The sequence below is a fragment of the Symsagittifera roscoffensis genome, chromosome 7 (genome assembly GCF_963678635.1).
Source record: "Symsagittifera roscoffensis chromosome 7, txSymRosc1.1, whole genome shotgun sequence".
Lineage (NCBI taxonomy): Eukaryota > Metazoa > Xenacoelomorpha > Acoela > Convolutidae > Symsagittifera > Symsagittifera roscoffensis.
Window position 1 is genome coordinate 22,561,524 of NC_087068.1, and position 23,854 is coordinate 22,585,377.

Consider the following 23,854-nt stretch of genomic DNA (forward strand, 5'->3'; position numbering starts at 1 on the left):
ACTTACTGCCAATGATTCGTAAGCTCGTGAATGACTTAAATATAACGGCATGATATCAAACTTCGAAAAAACTGACTTACGCAACAAGAATCAGTTCGGTTCGGATCATGTCGAGGAACAGCTGATGCAACCGTTTCAATATTCGAAAATATAAGACACACTTACGATCAAATGAAACTGACGCAATGCTCACTCACAGATTTGAAAAAAAAAGAATTTGATGCAGAAGATCACTTACTCCTGTCTAAAAAATCAAGTTCTATGGATCAATAGGTACAGTTAGTCAGTTAATAAGGTCTTACTTGAGTCGTTTGAAGCAGTATAAAGACGCTAAACTTGGGAATTCAAAAGTATCAGAATTTCGCTTCGGTGTTTCTCAAGGACTAACTCTTGGTCCACGACTTTTCTTAGTTTTCAATAATGATATCACTCAAACCAGGAAAACACAACGTCTAAACAATACGCAGGCGAAAATATCTTAAAAAGAATACACAGATAAAAAACATGCCTTCTGAACACCAGGCTGCTTTAAAAGAAACAGCAGATTGAAAAAAAAACTTAACATTTGAACTCAGATAAAACAAAAACAGTATTTTTAATCAAAAATAACCGCCCACATTGTCAACTTAAATGATCAGCCAGTTGAGCGAAAGAACTTTTTTCCATATCTTAGATATCACACAGATAAACAGTTGAACTTCGATGAACAAGTTAATTTTCTCGGTAAGAACATCAGATAGCTTTTCGGAAATTTTAAGGCTAAGTTTTTTAGACAAAGCACTTTGTAAAAACCTACAAAACATCGTGCAACCTTCACAACAGTATAACATTTTGGCCAACGCATCTACAAAGAATATGAAAAAAGAGTTTCTGAATCAAAAACTGAAGCGGTTATTCCGAAATATCTTCAGGCAGGTAAAAACCAATCAATTCAAAATCAAAGACTGAACAAAACAACAAGTTGATTTTTGCTAGGGGGCTTCATTTGTTTGAATAAAAGAAACTGTGTCTAAAATTTTCAGATTATAATGCTCTTCTAAAAACTCGAAATAATCTCGATAGGATTGATGAAGAGAAAATTTTTTAGAGTTGCGCAATACTGCAAGGAAATTACCGACAGGGTTATACAAAAAATCGAATGACTCTATTGCTTTTAGGCTAAGAAAATTTTAAGCTTTATTCTAACTTTCAGTTTTTTATTTTGATTTTGAGGTCAAACTTGATCACTCTAACCGAATTTTAACTGGAGTTATAATTTTGTTCAAGCGATCTTTCTTAAAGCGGTCTTTTTCGCTCAAAAACTGCTTAATTTTTTCATCTAAGAAAACTTAGAAACCAGTTTGAGAACCAAAAAGAAATTATTGTGCCAAAAAAACGGATCTGATTAAAAATGGCACCATTTTTTATAGATTTAATGATTTTAAACACAAAATATAAGCAAAAAAAACAAGGATAGCAGGTTGCTGTGGAAGTACCATAGAATGTTCCGGCCATAGTCTTTAAAAAACTACAAAATACTTTTTTTCAATAAGTGTATTTTTTTATGTGTCGGGCAATAAATGGACCTGATGTATAATTATAATTTATGCATATTCGACAATCATAGTAATGTAAGCAAATAGTACAACAAATTTTGAAGAAAAAAGAAGAGAAAAATAAAAAAAAAACAAAAATGCAGTAAATCTCATTACTAATTTTACTCAAATAAAAATAAAATTAAGCGTAATGAAGCTATTGTAAAGGGCCTAAAATAAGTATAAGTAAGCGTTTTCGCTGGCTTTTCTCGCTCAAATTTAGACGAAAAAACCAAAAATTTGAAACCGGTTTTTCTCGAATCTAGAAAAAATGCGGTTCGAATCACAATGAAAAAGCTTCAATATGATATCACTCAAATCAGTCGAATGGTTACTTGTGATACCTGATTTTGCGTGGAAAACAGAAGAAAAAAAAGAATTAAAACACACCCGAATACAAAGATCCTCCCCATTTTCAAGGGTCGGAACAACAATTTGGCAATTTTGAAAATTGACAAGGAACATATTGAGCAATTTGAGGTACAAGAAATTTACGGGATTTTAAAGTTGATTTAGGCAAAAAAGAGTTTTGAGCTAAAGTTTTCATCAAAATCTTTTTCTAGTTTCATCAAAAAAACTTCAACTCTAATAAGTTATAGATTTCTGTGAAAACAGATTCCAGACAGATTCGAACTACCTCTTCTATAATAATGTTTCACAAGAAACAATTTAGCTTCTGTAATTGAACTGGCAGGTCCATCTAAAAAATTGAACTGACAGGTCCATCGATTTTGTATTTTTGTCACCTGTCAACGTAATCAAAAATAATCATTGTTTTCTTGATTCTTTTTCTAATCGCATTAAACCATTTGAACTGGCTGAGCTGGAAACCAAAGTCTCAAGTATAAACCAAAATGAGTAGATCAAAGCGAAAACTTTAGACCATAAAAAGAACCAAACAAGTTAGATGCAGGCAGGTAAATAACTTTTTTGCCTGAATATTTCCCAAAATAATTTCTTGAGTCCCCTGAAAAATCTTCAATATATTTATTTTGAAAATTTTTTAAAAAATCTCGAAGAGCTTCTAGAGATTTTAAAAAAGCAAATATAACTGTTGCCTGTTGGACTGGATGAGTTATCAGAAATTTTCAAGTTTCTGATGGCTCTTCAAATTATTTGGACGCTTAGGTACCTTAGAAAAGCCGAAATTAAGATTCTTCAAAAATTTGGCAAAGTATTTAAGACAAGTTAACAACTAACACTTCAGACAAAAAATTAATGAACTGATGATTTTTGAAATTCTGATACTTAAACTTTAAAAAACACCAAAACAAAAAATTCTCCAAAATAAAAACTTCGCTTAACAAAATTCAATCAAACTATTAGACATGTTGTTTTTTTCCGTTTCTCCACCATTTTTGTAGATCTTAATGTTTTTAAAATGTTCATACGGTAAATTAGACATGAATGGGTAACTCTGAACTCCCCTAAATTGTGCTTCAGAAAAAAACTACAAAAAACTGGAAAAATGCTCTTGTATGATTCGGCAGTTTACATGTCTTCAGTTTTTAGCATTATGAAAAATTTATGATTTTTGGTTGTACAATATAGTTTGCAATTTTACGGGTGGCAACAGTAGCGGATCTAGGGGGGGGGGGGGGTTGGGTGGACGCTCCTCCTCAGGGATTTGACCCCCTGCCGGCCCAAAATGTACCCCTTTGTACTTTTTAGAGATGTCCATTTTTGGCTGATTGACCTTAAAATTTTTCTAAAGGCGCCTTGGGCGCCAATTTTTACTAATTTTGAGGTTTTAGCGCGCGCCAAAAAACTCAGTTTTTTGGTCGAATTTTTCCAAAAAGTGCCCAAAAACGCTTTTTCTGCCTTTTTTCAAAAATTTGCCTGCGGCGCACAACATTTTATCAATTTAGGAGTTTGGGAGAGTTCAGAAAATCAATTTGGTCGACCTAAAAAAAAGGTCGACAAAATTTCCAAATTTTTTTTTTGAAAATCCGCCCCCCCCCCCTCGAGAAATTCCTAGATCCGCGCCTGGGTGGCAATAAGGGAAGTTTTCAGATTATCTGTTTCTTATGGACGCTCATCCACGCTCACACCACACACAGTAGCGGCTTCTGAGTGGGGGCGGGGGAGGTCGATGGGGGTTATGGGCGGGCTCATTTTCTTTTTCCCCACCCCACAAGCATACATTTTATGGTGTAACGGAGGGTTTCCCAGGTGGCGTATGAAGACTAAACATGTTTCTCATAGCCTAATCAGTTGGCATGCCAGCTTTGTAACAATCGGACAATGCGAACAAAAAATTACTTGTAAAAATATGCAGATAAGGAAAATTATGAATGATAAAAATCTTTTTTTTTTGCTTTAGTTTCCTTGTTTCATTAATGATAATTGAACTATTTAAAGACTATTCAACCGAATAGTATTTTCTATCCATTCTAGGAAGTATGGCACCCTCATGAAAATACTTACTCCTCCTGTACAAAATTTGCTTCCATAACTAACTGTGCCGTACAGACACATAGCTTTGTCGTCCTTATCCACAGGGAAAAGTGGTCCCCCACTGTCGCCGTAACAGCCCGATTTGTTATTGCCCAACATACAGACTTCCATTTCGGCAACAGGCGCATGACTCTCCCATAGTTTTGGGCAGTCAGTAGTCTCAGTGAGTTCAACCTCTTGCAGCTCCAAGTCTCTTGGGTTTGGCTTTGCAGTTCTAGAACCTTGGTATATCCTTCCCATACCTGCCAATTTGAGGGGACTTCTACTTTGAGTGTAGTCCTTGGTACAAAGGGGTAAAACTTCCGAATTTCGTGGAGCTCTCCTTTCTAGTTTCAGGAGCGCAACGTCATTGATGATTGTTCCATTTTCTTCGTATTCAGTATCCTGAAACCCCTCATGAAGAAAAATTTGGCCCAAAAGACTAACTTTTGTGGACTTGTAGTCGGCGAAGTCACCAATTTGAACCCACACGGCAAAAATTTCAGGATCAATGAGGCAATGAGACGCGGTTAAGACCCATCTAGGATCAATCAATGTTCCACCACACATCGAAGTTCTATTTTGGCCGTTTATTATCATCCTCATTTTCAGCTGAACATAGAAAAGTCTAGGGGGTGCATCGTAGCCATTTATGACAGATCGTTGGTTTTGCATGAAACTGCTTTTCTCTTGCGCAAAACTGGGTAGAAAGTAATGAATTAATATAACTACAAAACAAATCGAGCTGAATGTTTTCTTCAGCATTTTGTCTTTTTAAACCAGAGAAAAACTTTACTTATAAAATTGAAGTGAAATCTAGTAATTCAAACAAAAAAAGTGGCAAAATTAGCAAGCATTTTTAGCGGTAAAAAATAGTTATACTCAACAATTTGATTGAAATAGTCTAATTAGTTCACATTGTAATAAGTCAACGTCAGAGCTCCCCCTTACCCCATATAAGCAACAATTTTAGGTGTATTGAGGGACTTTACTCGGCTAGTTAAGAAGCCCAAATGGCTCTTTTTCCTTTTCCCCCCACCTCACTCAAACATGAATTTTATGGTCTAACGAGTGGTTTTACAAGGTTAATTATGAAGATCAAATATGTTTGTCATGGCCTAATTAGTCTGCATGTCAATTTTCATGACAATCGGACAAAGTGGACACAAACTTCAAATATAAAAATTTGCAGGTGGGGGGGAAAAGGAAAAAGAGCCGCCCAAATATGTTTATCATGACCTAAGAAGTCCAATTAAAAGCTCTTTTTCCTTCCCCTCAACTGCAAAATTTTACTACTTAAATTGGCTCTTTTCCTTCCCCCCCCCCCCCCCCCCACCTCATTCAAACATGAATTTATTGGCCTAACGAGTAGTTTTTTTTAAGGTTAATTATGAAGACCAAATATGTTTTTATGGCCTAATTAGTCTGCATGTTAACATTCACGACAATCGGACAAAGTGAACAGTAACTTCAAATATAAAAATTTGCAGTTGGGGGGGGGGGGGGGGAGGAAAAAGAGCCTTGAAAATTTGTTCGCGATATCCGAATGTTACGCAAACTGGCATTCGAACTAATTAGGCCATGGGAAACATATTTTGTCTTCATGTTTCACCTTGTAAAAACCCTCGTTACACCATAAAATTGATAAAGAGCCCGTTTAAAAATACCACTCGGACAATGTGAACAAAAATTACTTGCAAAAATTGGCCTGTGGGCAATGGGATACCGCGACAACTCGCAAGAAAAGACAACTCACAACAAACGACAACTCGCAAAATTTAAGGAAAGCGACAACTCGCAAGTTTTTGAAGCTATTGGAAACTTTATATTATCGGTTTAAGGTTTAAGGTCGCCGCTTCGCGGCGATAACCGGCTCTAAATTTCGTTTAAAGTTCTACCCTCTGTAGGCAAGCTCGCAACAGGTTGGCCCGACTGCGGTGGTGAGTACATTGCGAGTTGTCCTTTTAATTCGAGTGGTCTTTTATTGCAAGTTGTCTTTTATTGCGAGTTGTCGCATTACGGGGCATGGGAGGGGGGGGGGGGGTGAAAGAAAAAGAGCTTACACGTTATAATTAGTTCTCATAATGCAATTAGCCGTTTTGAGCAATTTCGTTACTATTACAACTATAAAAATTTGGAAGTGAGAGAAGGAAAGTAGCCATCAAGATCACACTAAATCATATGTCAATTCGAACAAGTAAACATATCGGCTCATCCCGCCTCCCCCCAGCTCATATCAGGATGAATATAATGGCGAACGAGGGACTTCACAAGGTTTAAGTAAGAAGACCACATTATTAGTCCGCATGCCATTTTTTGTAATTATCGGATAAAAATAACAAAAATATTTTTATTCCTATGACAATAAGGATGGTCGGGAAAAACTCAAAATAACATTTGAATTCAAAGTTTACAGAATAATTGGTAACTTTTTTCCTCACAATTCGAACCATTCTTTTTCATTCATAAGTTTTAACGATTATTTATCAACTGCGGTATATGGGCATTTGAACAACTATCTTCCAACTGAACATTTTTGTGAGCAACTCAATATATCATAACTTAATGCAATAAGTTGAGGCTGAACAGAAAGGAACTTCATCAACTACGGCCAATAAACAAATTTAAGCAAAAACTGAAACAAGAGTTAATTTAGTTCAAGTTTTAGTTCCTAAGGTTAAATGTTTTTCTTAGTTTTATGTAACATTTTTGCTAAGAACTGACCCAAAAAAATCTTTAAGAAATGATTACATAATATAACATTGTCCGACCAGATGACGGAAGGCGTTCCCCGCCGAGCAATGAAGCGTTCTATTTCCATTACACAGGAACTTGTATCCATTGACGGAACAACCTCTAGTTTCTCTGAGCTTCGTCGAATCGTTTCATGGAACGGGCGGAAGTAATCTACTCCGCAGTTCGCGAATGGCGGTTGTCGGTAATCCAGTCGCTCGAGCGGAAGGTCAGCCATCATTGGCGTAATTACCTTAGCTTTTCGTTTTCGGCATAACACGCAATGGTGTTCTATCGAACGGAGGGCAGTACGGAGCCCCAATACAACGTACTCTATTTGTATAACAGCACGCAGGAAAACAACACTTTGGTGATGATTCTTTTGGTAAATGAAAGTTAAAAGCATCATCACGAGTAGATGTCGGCTACCTCAAATGATGGGATGCTTAACGTTAAATTCAACATCAACGAGATAGCGAATACGGCCAGTGGAACGGACTAGACCACCGGGACCGATGAATGGCGAAAAAGGAGCGATTCGGCTACACTTCTTAAGGGACTGTTTTTTGTGAAGTGCGTTGACTTCGACAGGAAACGACTCTGACTGAGCCAGAACCAATAGATTTTGCTTAGCTTATTCAAATTCGAATGGTTCGGTAATCAAACGGAAGTTGCGATTTTGATGATGATGAGGTGATAACCTCAGCATGAACGCGGCAATTTTTTAGAATTTCGGAAAAGAACTAAAATTTTTCCAGACAAAAACTGGATCGGTGGTTTTTGATGTGCAAGTAAAAATTGCAGCTTTTTTAATAACTTCATTCATATCATGTTAAGGTCCTTTGAGCTGAATGCTGGTGAGAACGTCTGACGTAGGTTTAAAAGGCCAGTCTTTGGTTTTCAGAAAAAATGGACCTTTCACCCAAACGCTTTTTTTCAGAGCCTCAGCAGTTATTCCACGAGTGCCGGTATCTTCTGGATTGTCGCCACTGGACACATGGAACCACTCATCAATTGTGGTGGATTCGAGAATTTCGGAAACCCGATTAGCCACAAAGACAGGCAACTTGCTGGTAGAGTTCAAACACTGCAGTGCAGTCGTGCTATCTGTCCACATGTATGACTTCACGATTTTTCTTCTCAAAGATTTCTTGATTTCAAGTCTCAGACGGCTCGCCAAGAACGCTGCTTGCGATTCAAGCTCAAGGATTGAAAAAGTTTTCATCGGTACTACTCTAGCTTATCCGAAAACAAAAGCAATTTTGGTTTCATTTTTGACGACGGAGCGACCGCGCAGGAAAGCAACCGAGCAAAGTACAACCTGAAAACTGTCACCAAATATATGCAGCACTATTTGGTCAACCGGGATGTCGAAGAACCAGCGAGAAATCTTTAGTCGGCCAAGTATTGGTAAACCAGTATGCCAAACTATGAACTTTTATTGAAGTTCACCTGATTATGGTTCATCCCACTGCTGGTCCGAAATACGCCAAATATCCTTCAGTAAAAGCCGGACACGAGCTGTGTACGGTGCGACCAAACCGTTTAGGTTGAAAACCAAGGAGACGTAACTTAAGTTGGTGCGCTGAGTAATCGGTTTTGTTATATCTTTGTTCACGCCACGACTAACGTTTAAAGTATCATTATCATTATCCCATTTTAGACCTAATACGTGCGTTGCGGTGTCGTTTAGGTTGATTTCTTTCACAGAGTTAATCTTGCTGTTCTCTGGATTTAATTTTTTGGCTAAATCTGGGTATTTTTGACAAACTTAGTTAACTTAAAACCTCCTAACCTCAACAATTCTTTGCTCAGGTTTAGCGCCTCATTCGAGTCAGCGATAGAACCTAAGAAATCATCCATATAAAATTTATCTAGGACAGCAGAAAAAGCAGCTGAAAATTTGGCGTAATTATCTCTCGCGGTTTGTCGGAGCGCAAAATTTGCACAAGTGGGGGAGTCACGAGCACCGAAGATGTGACGAGTGTATTGAAAAACGTTTACCTCACTTGTGAGGTCTTCCCGCCACAAAAAACGCAACGACGGCTGTTCAGCTGAAATGACCCCTATGTGAAGGAATATTCCTTCAATGTCTGCTGATACTGCAAACTTATGTTGTTTGAACCGGAGTAGCACTCTCAACAAGTTCTGCAACAAATCAGGCACTACCAAAAGTGACTGGTTCAAGGATACATCATGAAATTTCGAAGCGCCGTTTAAAACTCGCCTCACCTATCCAAGTTTATTCGGGTTAACCACTAGATGGTGGGGTAAATACCACTCGCTTTCGGTGCGCGTGTTCAACTCATTGTCTTCAATAGGAACGATTTACCACACTTTCAAACCGTTCTGAATAGTTTTACCGTAAAGTTTTTTCAGGTCAGGATCTTTTTTGAGCCGCTTTTCCAAACACTTGAGCTGGGCAAACAAGGAGTAGTAGTTGTTTGGCAACTTGACATCCTTATTGATCCAACGCATACCAACGGAGTATCGAGTTCCGCCATGCGAAATAGTCTATTCAAGCGTTTTTAGAGCTTGCTTGTCTGATACTGAACGCGGATCGGCTGATTTATAAGTACCGTAGGACTCAAGTTCATACCATTTTTTTGACTTGCTCTATAAGAGAATTACTATTTTTACTTGTTCGGTCGTTGAAACTTGTTTTGATTTTTTTCCACTGACTGTGAGTTCAAATTTTTACCGGTAAATTTAAGATTTTCAGCAAGTTGAGCGGAAATCCGTGAGTGACTGCAAGCTGAAACAAACAACAATTAGAGTATTAGATCTAAATATGTTGCTAAAGAATTTCAATTCAACGATTTGAAGCAGACCTTTAACACGGCAAACGGAAGTGGCGCAAGTACCTTCAACTGTTTCCACTTTCAGACTAGCGGAATGCGAAGAGATTTTTGCTTCAACTGGTGACTTTGTTGAGTCTTTTGCGGGGTATATTCTTTCGACTCAGTGAAGGAGCGCATTGTGAGGGCTGTTGCAGTCAGGCTTGTTGCACATTGTAGATTTTGGGCATTTTCGAAAAGTATGGTCAGATTGCAGACAGGAAAAAGACACTTCTGCTCTGCAGCAAACTTTGCTCTTTGAGTAAGAGTTTTCTATTTGTAGACGCTACAGGACCAAATGTCATGTTTGCCGTCGCAAACAAGGCAGGGTGAATACTATTGATTGGGCTTTTTGTCGGAAAGTTTCAAATATGATGACAAATTTTTTATTACTGTTTTAGAAGGGCCAGCATTGGCATGATTTTCCTGACTTCGATTCTTGGGAGGGTTAACGCGCATTCACTCATGCGCCTCTGCTTTTTCTGCAAGCCAGTCAGTGAAATGGAGCAAAAATTGTTGGTAAAGACTCCTTTTCACTATGTAAAGAGCCCATGATTCCTTCATATTGGGTGGTGGTTTACCTAAAGTTTGTTCAACAAAGCAACACCATCCAAATCCTGGGTATAGGAGAGTGATTTAAACACACCAACAAGATTTGAGATGGTAGGAGCAAAACTTATAAGGCTGTCGGAATTATGCATCTTCAATGGTGGGAAACAATTCAGTTTGTCGAGATGAGCCTTAAGTACCGTTTGTGGCTGGGAAGTTTTTCGCATAAGAGTCTTCAAGGCATCTTTTTACATAACGCCGAAATACGCAAACTCAACGATGGCGTTTTTGGCTTTCCCAGTCACAAGAAATTTCAAGAATGTCAACTTGACGTCATCACTCAAACGGGCGGAGTCGACAGCGCTTGCAAACTGGCCGAACCATTAATGTCTATGTATACGATCACCGTTGTATTGAGACAATTTCCATTCTGGTAGCGGATCTTTTAGATTCATGGTAAAAATCTCAGCGAGGTCTTCCATAGTTAGAGATTTTTTTTTCGTTTATTGGCGTGTAGGGTGGTTTGTTTCGATCAACGCGATTGGTGTCATTAAAAGTACAAAAAATGAACCCATCATCTTGGGGATCCGTATATTGATACTCAGACTCCGGCTGGTAGAAGACGGTTCCACCAGTGGTTAATGGAAAGTTCGAATTCGTATAATCGAAAGTCGAGTTTGGCACGTTTCTAATTTTGAGTTTAGAGAACGGTTGAACCAGAGTTTGACTCTGGCTAGCTTGCGCGGTTTGAATGAAACCAACGGGTAGCACAGTAGATTTATTGGACGTTTGCGGAAGATTCGGATTGTATTGAGTGTTATTTTATATTATATTTATTTTCAGATTAAGGTTGAAAAGGGTTTTTGATTTTAGTGTATCTTCATCCTATTTACATAACTTCGGTTTTATGTGCAGACTGAATTGCTTCGGTTGTTTTGTTCACCCAGTTTTCTGTCCTTTTACTTCCGGCAAGACTTTCCTCGCGCAAGTTTGTCGAACTTGACTTCTCTTTCATGTCTTCAAGAATCGCAATTTCCGTGAAGGTAGCTTCGGCCGATTTATTTCGGCCTCGATTTTGTTCGGCCAATTCTTCTAGTTCTAATAGTTTTTTCTGCTGTTTCAAGCGAAGTTTAGCTTTGTTGTTTCGCTCTATTTCTTAACCTAACTTTTGCAAGTTTCAACTCTCGACTTCTTTGGCTAGAAGTCACTGACTCAGACAAATACTTAAAAGCTTATGAGTGATTTGAATGCAGAGCTTTCTGATAGAACACTTTCAAAGTGGATAAGGGTCTGTTTGGTGTGAAGTTAGTGTCGGGTTTTAGGATGGATTTCATCGTTTTTGTGTGTTAAAAGCTATAACCAATGTTCCAAGGATTCTCGTGAGGTTAAGAAGAGTATTTCTTCATTTTCGGAGACGGCTTTTTCCGAGCATTTTTTACAACTTTGAAGCCATTTTTTGATTTTAACAGTGCGGTCTTTTCTTTCAATGGACTCAAGTGTGCATTCATAGTTTATATCTAACTCTTTTTGAAGCTTGTTTCTAGCTAGCGTGAGACGGTTGATCTTATCGGCAAGATCGAACGCCATTGCTGGCGGGGCAACGTTCGCGGTAAGCGAAGGCGGGTCGGCCGCCATTGTACAACAAGTGACTACACTGAGCGTCAGACAACCCCTGAGAGCGAAACCTGAGGTAAGAAATTAGCACAGTGTAACCAACTCGCCAAAAATTCTGGCTTAACGGAAGAATTGTTATGAGCAACTTTATCTGGCCTACTAACCTAACGTTATCAGAATAAATATGCTAGCAACTCAATAAATTTAATTTCAAATAAATTAAAGTAAATTCAATTGACAAGGTAAACGAAAAATTAAACAGGTTTAAACCTTATACAAAGACTTTGAATTAAAACGGACAACTTGTATTATGGGGACCCTCTGGGCGGTCAGTTTAGTTTGCTTCCTTTTGAAAGCTTTTCGTTGATTTTCAGCATATTTCTTTTTTCGTTTAATTTTTCAACAATGGTTTTCAAGTTTGGGCTATGTCGTAAAATAATGATTTAAGTTTTCAATTGGAGACGAGAAACTTGTTGCAAGGCTTTATATTAGTTTTGAATGATTTTTTCTTTTGGATTTTGTTCAAGAAACAATATAGTTTAGAATTGAAATAAATAAAGGGGCAGACTCCTGTAAAACAAGGAGATTATTGTATGTGCCCTCTCGGTGACAATAAACGGTTGCAGTTTTTCGGTTTCTATAATTGTTCAATATTCGTTTTAATTGCAAAGCGCACAAGCATTGAAAGTTATTGATTATATGCTCACTTAATGAAATGTTAGTTAGGCCATGCGACAAAACAATGTCATTCCGGGAAGCTAACTGTGGGTTATTGAGTAAAATATATTGCACTGTTTTCATTTGATTTGTTTTGCAAAATAATTTAAAGAAAGTCCTTTTATGGCTAAACAATTTCTTTGGAATGTCTCTCTCAGCTTTCAAGGTTGAGCTTGTATTGCATAAGAAAGAGAAATTGCTCCTCAGTTTAAAACCATTATGTTTGTGGAGAACGCTACATTAAGTTATTTTACGGTAAATTATAGACTCTTAGAAAACAAAAATTTATGACAAGGTCTTTGGGTGAACTGTACGACTATGCCTATGTGTGCACGATACTGCACTCCCAAAGATTACGGAGAACAACCCGAGGTAAGAACTCAATCCAAAACAACAAAAACAACTACGGTGAAGAACAGGCAGTGACGTTGGGAGAACGTTTTTGGGGTCGATATGCGACGATTTGTTATCGAACCGATTCAAAAAATCGGTACTAGTAAGGTCGAGTTGAGTGACTGTTATAAGTTTCAGACAACCCCTAGGAGTAAAATCTGAGGTAAGAAATCGGCTTAAACAACTCACTCAATAAAAAGAAAGTCGGGGCGGAGGCATTAATGTTTGACGTTTTGGAACATAAATATCCAAGACTTTGGTGTTTTACTACGTTCTAGGCACAAAAATTGAAGTTTGGGTCGAAATTTTTCTGAGGTCTTCAAAACTTCTTGTACTTCCCTTAAAATTTAGTTATGGAAACCGTTTAGCACTTTATTCTAGGTTTTTTTTAATTTTTTGTTCTGGTTATGTTAACAAGCATTCAAGAATTAGGGTAGGTTTTGGTTCGGTTTGTACTGAAAATTCTTTGTACAAAAGTTTACAGCAATAAAATGGGACAAAAATTTAACGTTCTTGCAGTTTTTTTGACTGTTTTTCTTTTCTCGGAAATTTTAATCTCCGATGTCAGTCAGCGTCTAGTTGTTGAGGGCTTTGTCTGAATTCACACACTGTTTTCCCGAAAATTACTTCTCACTGAAGATGTGTGTTGACATAGAAGAAAAGTCCTGTGAGTACTCCAGAGCCCAAACGAGTTCCAGGGTTGCCACACTTTTAGACAGAAGAGAAGCAGACGAATTGAATCTCATTATGGACACTGAGGTACTCATTGAGAAGACTGAATCGAATCATGTACCTCCAGTTTTAACAGCAAAAATGATCAGCTCAAATATGAATTACACCGTTTTTTGTGCTTTCGTCAAACATAAAGAATCGGATTTTTTTAAGAAATAGGTAACACACGTGCACTTTGATGAAAAGGTTTTTATGAAAATCAGATAAACATGATTTCAGAATCAAATTTGCTTTTTTGCACGACTATTCCCGAGTCTCGGCACCAAATCAATCCTATGACAATAAGGACGGTCGGGAAAAACTCAAAATAACATTTGAATTCAGAGTTTGCTGAATAATTGGTAATTTTTTCCCCATAATTCGAACAATTTTTTTTCATTCATAAGCTTTCACGATTATTTATCAACTGCGGTATATGGGCATTTGAACAACTATCTTCCAATTGAACATTTTTGTGAACAACTCAATATATTATAACTTATTGCAATAAGATGAGGCTGAATAGAACGAAGTTTCATCAACTGCGTCAAAAAAAACAAATTTAAGCAAAAACCGAAACAAGAGTTAATTGAGTTCATGTTTTAGCTCCTAAGGGTAAAGGTTTTTCTTAGTTTTAAGTAACATTTTTGCTATTAACTGACCCCAAAAGTTCTATATGAAATGACTACGTTATAAAAACAGACCCATAGTTAGCCGCGCTAACAATTCCTGTTAAAATTCGCAGGTTGGGGGTTCAGGCCCAGCAATCTGTGCAAAATTTGACAAATCTTGAAGAATTTTTGAAAAATCTTGAAGAAAATTTTTGAAAACCTGGCAGATTTGTGAAAACCTGGAATTTTTGAGAATCTTGAATTTGGCAGGATTTAGGAAGGGGCCGGGAGCGTACGCTTCCCCGCCCCCTCGGGGATTCGACCCACTGCCGACCCAAAGGGTCCCCCCTTTGAACAATTTGAGATATCCATTTTTGGCTGACGGACCCTACAATTTTTCTAAAAGAACCATTGGCGCCAATATAAACTAAATTTAAGGGGGGAGCGCGCGCCAAAAATGCAATTTTTTGGTAAAAATTTTCCAAAAGTGCCTAAAAACGCCTTTTTGGCCTGTTTTTTTTTCCAAAAATTTGCCTGCGGCGCAGAAAATTTATTCAAAATAGGGTCTTTATAGTGCTTTGTGAGAGCTCGGGAAATCTATTTCTTCAACGTGAAAAAAATATCAACAAAATTTCGAAAATATTTTGAAAAACCACCCCACCCTCGCGAAAATCTTAGATCCACCCTTGATCTTGAAGATTGGTAAAGATCGTTACAAAATTCCAAGAACCTTGAAGACAAAAAGCAGAGATTGCAAAGATTTTACTAAAATTTCTAGGTTTTTTTTTATAATTCGGAGGGTTGTGAGCGCGTTCAAAACAAGTGTTAAAGATTTTAAACTTGATGATTTTAATTTCATGAGCTATAAAATGGTGCATTGTGACCATGAATTGACTTAAAATCACCAGCGTAATTTCAATGTTTGATTAAGATTTTTTTGGAATTTATCAATAATTTTTAGTTCGAATGAATAATTTGAAAGCATCGATGAATCAAATTTTATGAGGTAGAACTTAAAGCACTGCGACCATGAATTAACTAAAAATCATCAGAAGAAAACTCAATTTTGGACTGCAAATTTAAAAAAAATTTACTGATGATTCTGAGATAGGGACCAGTTTTGAGTTTATGTAAGTGCTATCAATTCTTCTAGATAGAAACCAATTTGAGTTTTTGTAAGTGCTATCAATTCTTCTTTCTGTCTGGGGACCTGCTGTCTTGACCTTGCGATCTCTAATGTCCGATGGGATCTGAAATAAAAAGTGCAATAAGATTTCGATTTGATGCCTAACAGTTTGCCTACAATTAAAACTTATCAACAACCTTTTTGAATTTCCAAGCTTACGACTTTAACATGGCGCAGCCAGCAGAGAAAAAAGGAGGGGGGAAAAATCCATTAAATATAATAGCATTTTGGGAAACACGAACGCTGGAACCTCCAGTATATTGGGAGGAGTGGATAATTAAATTTCAATAGGGGATGATAGCAAAATACGATTTTGATCCCGATGATTTCTATTTTGAGAGTACTCTAAATGCGGCGGCTATCACGGCGTTGGCCGAAGAAGTCAATGGAAAAAACCGTCTCGATTCGGAAAAGAAGTTAAAGTCTAACTTGTATCTTTGTATCGGAGATGAGGCGCAACGCATATTCAAAGCACGGAAACCGACGGTTAACATTAAATGGAACGGTACCCACGGGTCCTGGATGAGATGCAAAATGTTTTCCAACGTGAGAGGAATGTAACTCATGAGCGGGGACTATTCTACGGACGAAAACAACGTGAGAACGAAACCTTCAAAAAATTTCATGCGGAGCTAAGCGCCCTAGCAGGAAGATGTGACTTTGCAAACGCGGCCGAAAACGTTCGTGATATTTTCATTATGAATATGCGGGAATCGGATTGCCAACGAGATTTATCACGATCAACTAAGTTACCGGAGGAAGTTTACCGGATCGCCTTATCATATGAACGTGGTGAGCGCGCGTACAAGTCATATACGGGAAAACCAGCTTCATCAGCTCTGGCAATTTCAATAAAACAGGAACCAGTAAATAATATAAGAAGGGGACAAGGATTTTTTCGAGGCCGAGGACGTGCGGGACGTGGCGGATATACCCAAGGATCAAGTAGTAGTGGGGGAAGCGGAAATAACCGAAGGTGTTACAATCGCGACGCGCCAAATTTTACCCTGGATAACATCGCGAGCTGACCTGCAAAAGGAGCAACATGTAACTCATGCCGAAAACTGGGACATTTTGAACGAACATGCCGAGGAATTAGAAGGGGTACTAACCAATGGAGAGGACGAGGACGAGTTGGATTGGTCAGGGAGGAAAATGAGCATCATCAAAGTACGCAGAACGTAAATGAATTGAATGAAGACCCAGTATCGTGGGTGAATCAGCAGGGGTGCGGGGAAAACGAATCCATGACGTCGGGATCGGATGACTACATGGTAATGTCGATAAAAAGGAAGAAAAATGAGACTGAATTAAAGATCCCTGGGGCCCGCGTTCAAGTGGAGGTGTCAGGGAAGAAGATGTGGTTGTGGATAGATAGTGGATCTCCAGTGACTATCTTTAGCACAAACGACCTAAAAACAAGCTTAGGAAAAGCAAATATTCAACTACAACCGTCAAAAGAGGAATTTCTGGATTACAACAACAACCGAATAAACATACTAGGAAAGGTAACAGTGATGATGTCATTAAATGGCTGGGCAGCACCAGCACAGGTGTCAGTAATATCTTGAAATCATCAATCAATCTTTGGGCGCGACCTGATGGGCACCCTAGGTCTCGAGCTAGTTCAAAGGAAGAAAATGATGGGAATCACAGGGGAAGGGATCAGTCAGGAGGAGGAGGAATACGACGAATTGCAAACATACTTCTGTAAGTTGTACCCAAATTTATTTACTAGGATAAGGAAGATCCGGAATGCGAAAGTAAGAGCTGAATTTTTTGAAAATTTGAAGCCCATACAACAAAAAGGGCGTAGGGTGCCAATCAGTCTACAAGAAAAGGTGGATAAAAAAATTCATCGGCTGATAAATGAAGGACATATCATAAAATTACAAGAGTGCTCAGATAAGTATTTCGTCTCTCCTATCGTCATTACAGTAAAAAAGGACGGAAGCATAAAATTAGCACTAGAATCAAGAGAATTGAATAAACAGGTACACAAAAATAAGTACCAAATGCCGAATATTGACGAATTAATGGACGGAGTAAGTCAGATTATCGCGGAGAAAAAATCGGGGGATGTATACATTACAACATTGGATTTCACATATGCGTACGGACAAGTCGCACTAGAACAAAAAACAAGCGAGCAATGCAATTTCTCACTAGTCGGCGGAAAATCCACGGGGACTTATCGTTTTAAAAACGGATTTTACGGACTTACGTCAATGCCGGCGGAATTCCAGAAGGTAATAGATGATTTACTTAAGGAGTTCCTCCAGGCTAACGCGTTTATTGATGGTATCTTAATTGCTTCAAAAGGAACTAAAATCGAACACATTGCGTTAGTGAAAAGATATTGAAAAAGCTGGACGTCTCCAATGTCGCGTTAAAATTGCGAAAATGCGAATTTGCGAAAACGGAGTGCGAATGGCTTGGATTTCGAATTGGGGAAAGTGGTATAACGCCCTTAGTAAGAAAAACACAAGCAATAGAAGACTTGAAAACCCCAAAATCTCGAAAGCAGTTGAAATCATTGATGGGTTCGCTACACAGCTTACACAAATTTTTACCCAAACTCGCCGAGTTAAGCGCACCGTTAAGGCCACTACTGAGCCAAAATAACGATTTTGTCTGGACACCCGTTTGCGAAAATGCGTTCCAACAATTAAAATCGCTTGTGGAAAATTTTGTCGAAATACGACATTTCGACATTCACCGTGAAACTAGAATCATTTGTGACGCTAGTCACGATGGCCTAGGGGCCGTCTTAGAACAGTATGGCGCATCCGGGTGGCATTCGATTTCGTTTGAATCCCGTTATCTTAATCCGGCTGAAAAAAAATTCTCCACAAACGAATTAGAATTACTCGCGGTAGTGTGGGCCACGGAAAATTTTTAGAATTATATATATGATCGGTATTTCACAGTGATATCTGATCATAAAGCGCTACTTACATTGTTGAATTCGTCACCAAAAGGAAATGAAACATTTTTCAGTCGCTTAACTCGATGGTATGATCGACTGGTGCCATACGATTTTAAAGTTGAACATCGACAAGGGTCAAAAATGGGGATGGCTGACTATTTGTCTCGGTATCCGTCCGCAGAGGCACCCGAGACAAGTCATTACGATGAAAATTTTACAGTAGCAAAGATAAGAATGATAAACGCGGCGTTGAGGCCCAAGGAGAAAATGAAGCCTAGGGGTCAAGAAGTGAACAACAATCAGCGAAAACCGACGGTAGGGGGCGTACAGTCATGTTTCGACACAACGAAAGCAGTTTCATCCAATGAGAAAGAAAGAAAAGACGATTAAGCAAATATTCACCGTGAGCACAAACGCTCAGTAGAGGGCGTGTTTTCATGCAACCGACGGTTAACCAATCAGCGTCGAGATATTTGCATACCGGCGGAAATATGCAAATACCGAAGAACGAGATTCAGACTTTGTTCTTATTGCTTAAATTACAGTTGCAAACATAAAAAACTGATTCAATACTCTCGAAACCCTTCCATTTCAACTAAATACAAGTGCAAGCCTTCTGTGTCGAAAATTTACAGTTGCGAACCATCCGTCTTACAAGATTACAGTGAAAAGCCACTTACTTTGAAAATTTACAGTAGTAAAGATTATAGTGAAAAGCCAGTTACTTTGAAAAAATACAGTAGCAAATCCGAGAGAAATAACTTGAGTAACCCAAAATATACAAACATGAGTAATTCGCCAGAAAAGAATGATCCTCCAACTTCGGCAATAGTCAACACATCAACTAATTTGGGAAATGTTAATCTAATTGTTGTACTAAACCGCCTAAATCAACCTCCTAGCGTTAGTTCGGATTCCGATATTGAAATGATACCACCTGAAAAATTTGATACCAAACAAACTAATTCTAAAACACTAAATACAATTATATCTTTTCCACATCAGTTCCCCGGTTTATCGTACCCACTTGTGCAAAATGAAAAATGGATCTATTCCATAGTGCCGTCGGTTAGTAAAATAGTGAAGAAAATTGAACACCCGGAAGTTTTGAATTTAAAAATAATTGAAGCAAATATTGAAAAAGACACAATTATGAAGACCATCCGAGACAACATCAGAGACAGGAACCCACGAGCAAAGGAGATTATTACAAGATTAGGACAATATTACGCCCAGCATTACAACGATTTCGCAGTACGGGAGAATTGCCTGTGGATGGACGGCCGGTTAGCAATACCGAAGGACCTATCATCAGCAATTCTGAATCGTCTCCATTATAACCATCATGGGCGGGATAAGATGTTCGCGGCCGCAAAGAACGTGTGGATTCCCCTTATGCACCGAAATATCGCGGCCACAGCCAAATACTGCAAAAGTTGCTTAGAAGCAGGTAAAAACCTTAAGCCGGACATTCCGAAAAATGACATGGGGGAAAGGTATGATCCTAAGGAACCAAATGATTTGGTCCAATTAGACTTCTGGGGTCCAGTAAACTATGTTAGGGGTCGAAAAAAATATGTACTTGTAGCAGTAGATACTTTCTCGCATTGGCCGTCGGCGTATGTTTGTTCAAGCAAGAAATCAAAAAGTGTATTGAAGTTCTTAAGGAAGTACATAAATACTCATGGACACCCAAGGAAATTGCACATGGATCAAGCCACGGGGTTTTTCTCTAACGAAATTCAAAATTTCTGTAACTACGAAGGTATCGAACTTATAAAATCTCCGGTTAGGGACCATCGCGCAACAGGGATGGTTGAACGGACTATTGGGTCGATAAAAAATTACGTGTTGACTTATCTCCAGGAAAATAAAAACTACAAGTTTGGGGAGATGATATCCCGTGCGCTTAGTGCATTACGTTTCGTGCCACACTCTAAAACTAAACTAACGCCGTTCGAAGCATACCATGGTCGAGAAGCAAATACGGCACTGCGAAATTTAACGAAAAAGCCGTCATTGAAAAACCTAAATTGGAACAATGTCGTTAATCAAAAGTTATCTTGTTTAGACAAGGCGGGAAACCTCCCAGAAGTTGAACTTACCCTAGATTGGGAGAAGAAAAGTGACTTAATGTACGCCCCTCAAAATAGGAAAGCTCCAATCATTTTGGACGATGACGTGGTAACGGATCCCAAGGCTCCGGAAGTTGTGGACCCCAAGGAACTAGGCCCACCCAAGACCCCAACATGGCTGAAAAAGCATAAAACAAGTTCAACGACGGTGTATCAGAGGACCGGGAAGACGGATCCAAAAGACTCAAGGAGGTATAAACGTTTGCCATTAAAAATTGAAAAAATGACTAAACATACGGTGCAAATGGAAAAAGGGTCGTTACTAAGGCGGAGTGGCGTGTCTTTTAGATCGGCGGCTGAAGAAAGCCTAATTAGGAATAGAAGCGAGGAGTGCACCCCTGGACCGAGTAGAAACGTAACTAGTACACCGGCCCCAAGCGATTCAAATAAGTATAAGCGAAAAGCGGAGAAGGACCGAACCGCAATGGAAAATGCAAGAAAATCAACAAAACAGCGAATAGTGGAATACTCGGCGGACGAGAGCGAGAACGACGACGACGACTACGATAGTGAGTGGGAAATCCGACGAAGGGAACCAACCATAGGTGCGGCGAACGAAGGACAGGATGTACCGTCGGTTAGTGTGAACTCACCACGATCCGTCGGTGGAAAACGCAATAAAAATCAGTACGAAACGGCGACGCGGAAATCAACACGGCAGAGACGCGGAGTTGGCAAAATGGGGGGGGGGGGGGTTATAATCCACCGCATAGAACATAAATGAGGGAATCGACAAGAAGAAGAAAAGGAGAAAAGTAAACCTTAAGAGAGGTTTGGCGGGTGAGAAAACTCAACGAAAACTAAAAACTTAACTAGTACATTTATACAATACAAAACAGTAACATAAAGTTGATAAATTTTGTCTACGCTAAAATTTATTTGTGGTTGCCCGAATGAGATAGGGACGAGTTTTGAGTTTATGTAAGTGCTATCAATTCTTCTAGATAGACACCAGTTTGAGTTTATGAAAGTGCTATCAATTCTTCTTTCTGTCTGGGGACCTGCTGTCTTGACCTTGCGATCTCTAATGTCCGATGGGATCTGAAATAAAAGAGCGCAGTAAGATTTCGATTTGATGCCTAACAGTTTGCCTACAATTAAAACTTATTAACAACCTTTTTGAATTTCCAAGCTTACGACTTTAACAATTCTTTCTTCAAAGATGATTTTTTTGTTTTAAAAATGAAATCAGCTTTTCTCGATTTCTTTCTCATATTAGTTTTTCGAAGTTTTTATATGATAATGTGCGAACTCTCCTGAAAATCAAAAAAATTCTTGGATCAATCCCCACAATACAACTTTATTTCAGAAATCGGTTATTTCATAAAAGACACCCTTAGCATATATATTCCTCATTTTAATACCTGAAATTTGTATTGATTACCACACATGTCAGTTTTCTGACAATTGCATGACGTAAACAAAATTGAAACTGCAAGCATTCTTAGGCGAGAGGAACGGTCGATTTTCATTTAATTCTCCATATAGATTTTTAGATGGACATTTTGATTGACGATTTGCTAAAAGTAAACAGGTTCTTTTTAAAAACAGTGTCTAGATATCTGAAATTGTTTATTCAAGCGTTGCCACTGAGAAACAAGCCCCTCTGCATATCAAACACAATTTGGTTTCTCTCTAAAAAAATTTTCTTAAAATTTTTCTTCCAATATTTGAAGTTACTAAGACTTAGAAAAACATAAATTTTATGTTTTAAGTAATAATAAGTGTTCCAGGTTTCGGATTTTAAATTGTAAAACAAGATAAATCAAGCAATTTGGGCGATGTAAACAGTATATATAACAAGGCAGCTCGTGTATCAGGGCAAAACTTTCCGACTGCCCATTAATGCTAAGCAAAAAGTTTTTGCCTTGATATAAAAAACTGCGTCAAAAAGGCTAGATAAGAAGTCAAAATATGTCTGAAGAAAAATACCACTTCCGAGCACAAATTTTCATTCACTTTCATCAAAATTTGGAACAAAAAATACAATTCCAAAATGATATATTTCAAATGCATTATGATTTGGGAGATAACTGAGAAGTCAAATTTACACACAATTTCTTTTTCCAATAATTATACGTGGATGTAGTGTATTTGCCTACTTAGTGTTTATCTATCCTAATAGTTTCTACTAGGGTCATGTCACTCATGTTCATTTCAAAGTTAAAATGGATTTTTTTTACCTGAACACATGCCATTTTTGATAAAAACTCATCATGTAACCATTGCTTGTACAAAAATACTTCTGAGAACAAAATGTGTGGGTAATTGCGTAATGCTACCACGCAAAATCCAGACGGCTACCCAGGAACCTTGAAAAAAAAAGACATTTGGACAAAAATGAAATCATTAGAATCAAAGTGGAGAAGAAAACTTTCAATTGCTAGCATATAAAAAAAACAGTCAAAAATATTCGCTCTAACTTTTACTTGGTACTAGGAATTGAAGCAAAAAACGTTAACTTTTTTGAAGATTCAGAACATTGCAAATCAGCTGCGCAGAATTCTGCAAAAACTTAAGCCAAGCATTCATCACATAACGCAATGTTATACTTGAACGCCCCAAACTCTTTAACAAACGACAACGGGATGCAAAAAAAACCTAGAGCAGCTTTGAGACGAGTTAGCAGAGATGTCTACGAAATGTGACACTTCCAGCGGAGAAGAAGAATGGATGCGAGTTACTTAAACAATTAATATGAAGAACCATGGAACTCAAAAGAAATTACACGCGAGAACCCGTATTTGAAAATTGATCCAGTTCACCAGCCAACAAAAGATCTCAACTGTGGATTTACAGACGAAACGATAAAAAAGTTGGAAGAGTGACAATCCCAATCAAATTCAAAAGATGTTGAATCGACAAAACTGCATTTCCTCACAGACGCCAAGAACGCAAAATCTTAGGAAACGACATTCTTCCTCACATCGGAGCCGAAGTTTCACAGAAACCCTTTCTTCTTTTCAGGATAACTCCACAATGTAGGTTGGATTACTCAAAAACGAAACAGAGAAAATTTTAAATACAATTGCGAAAAGTTTTTTTTTGAAATAAACACCAGATGCTGAACTTTCACGAACTAGTAGACAAGTAGCATCTCAATGTTCCCATTAACCATTCGGAGACGTTCAGTTTGCTAATTTATATTCGAAAACTGCGTAGAATCCATTGAATTTGAAAGAATTTACGAGCAAGCAATGTAATTTAAGCATTGCGGGCCAAAACAAACCAATCTATGATACTTGTGCCTAATTTTGTGTACCTCGGAAGCCCTTTAAGCTCTTTGTTAAACAAAGAATCAATTTTTAACAGGTAAAATGATTGAAATCAGAGTTTGTTAACATAACCTAGTTTGACGTTCAGCTGAAAAGGTTCAAATTGATGCCCCATTAACAGCCTAGGCGCTTTGCTCGAACAACTCAATGGGAA

The 23,854-nt window shown here is 38.2% G+C and overlaps 1 protein-coding gene across 1 annotated transcript; it reads right to left on the reverse strand.

Moving 5' to 3' along the window:
- Window positions 1-76: 76 nt before the first annotated feature.
- LOC134851953 (phenoloxidase-activating factor 3-like) lies at window positions 77-7,860 on the reverse strand. The gene is made up of 3 exons (XM_063868228.1): window positions 7,666-7,860; window positions 4,035-4,415; window positions 77-121 (listed from the first exon to the last, which is right to left on the reverse strand). The coding sequence occupies exons 1-3, from the start codon at window positions 7,858-7,860 to the stop codon at window positions 77-79; spliced, it is 621 nt and encodes a 206-aa protein (XP_063724298.1).
- Between the last annotated feature and the right edge of the window lie 15,994 nt (window positions 7,861-23,854).

Excerpts from the sequence above, each read along its gene's own strand:
- LOC134851953 (XM_063868228.1), bottom strand. The coding sequence starts at position 7,860 with ATGTGGACAGATAGCACGACTGCACTGCAGTGTTTGAACTCTACCAGC. Across the intron at positions 4,416-7,665 it reads CTCTGAAAAAAAGCGTTTGG|GATACTGAATACGAAGAAAA; the intron begins GTGAAAGGTCCA and ends GAGGGGTTTCAG. Across the intron at positions 122-4,034 it reads CTATGTGTCTGTACGGCACA|CTGTTCCTCGACATGATCCG; the intron begins GTTAGTTATGGA and ends CGGTTGCATCAG.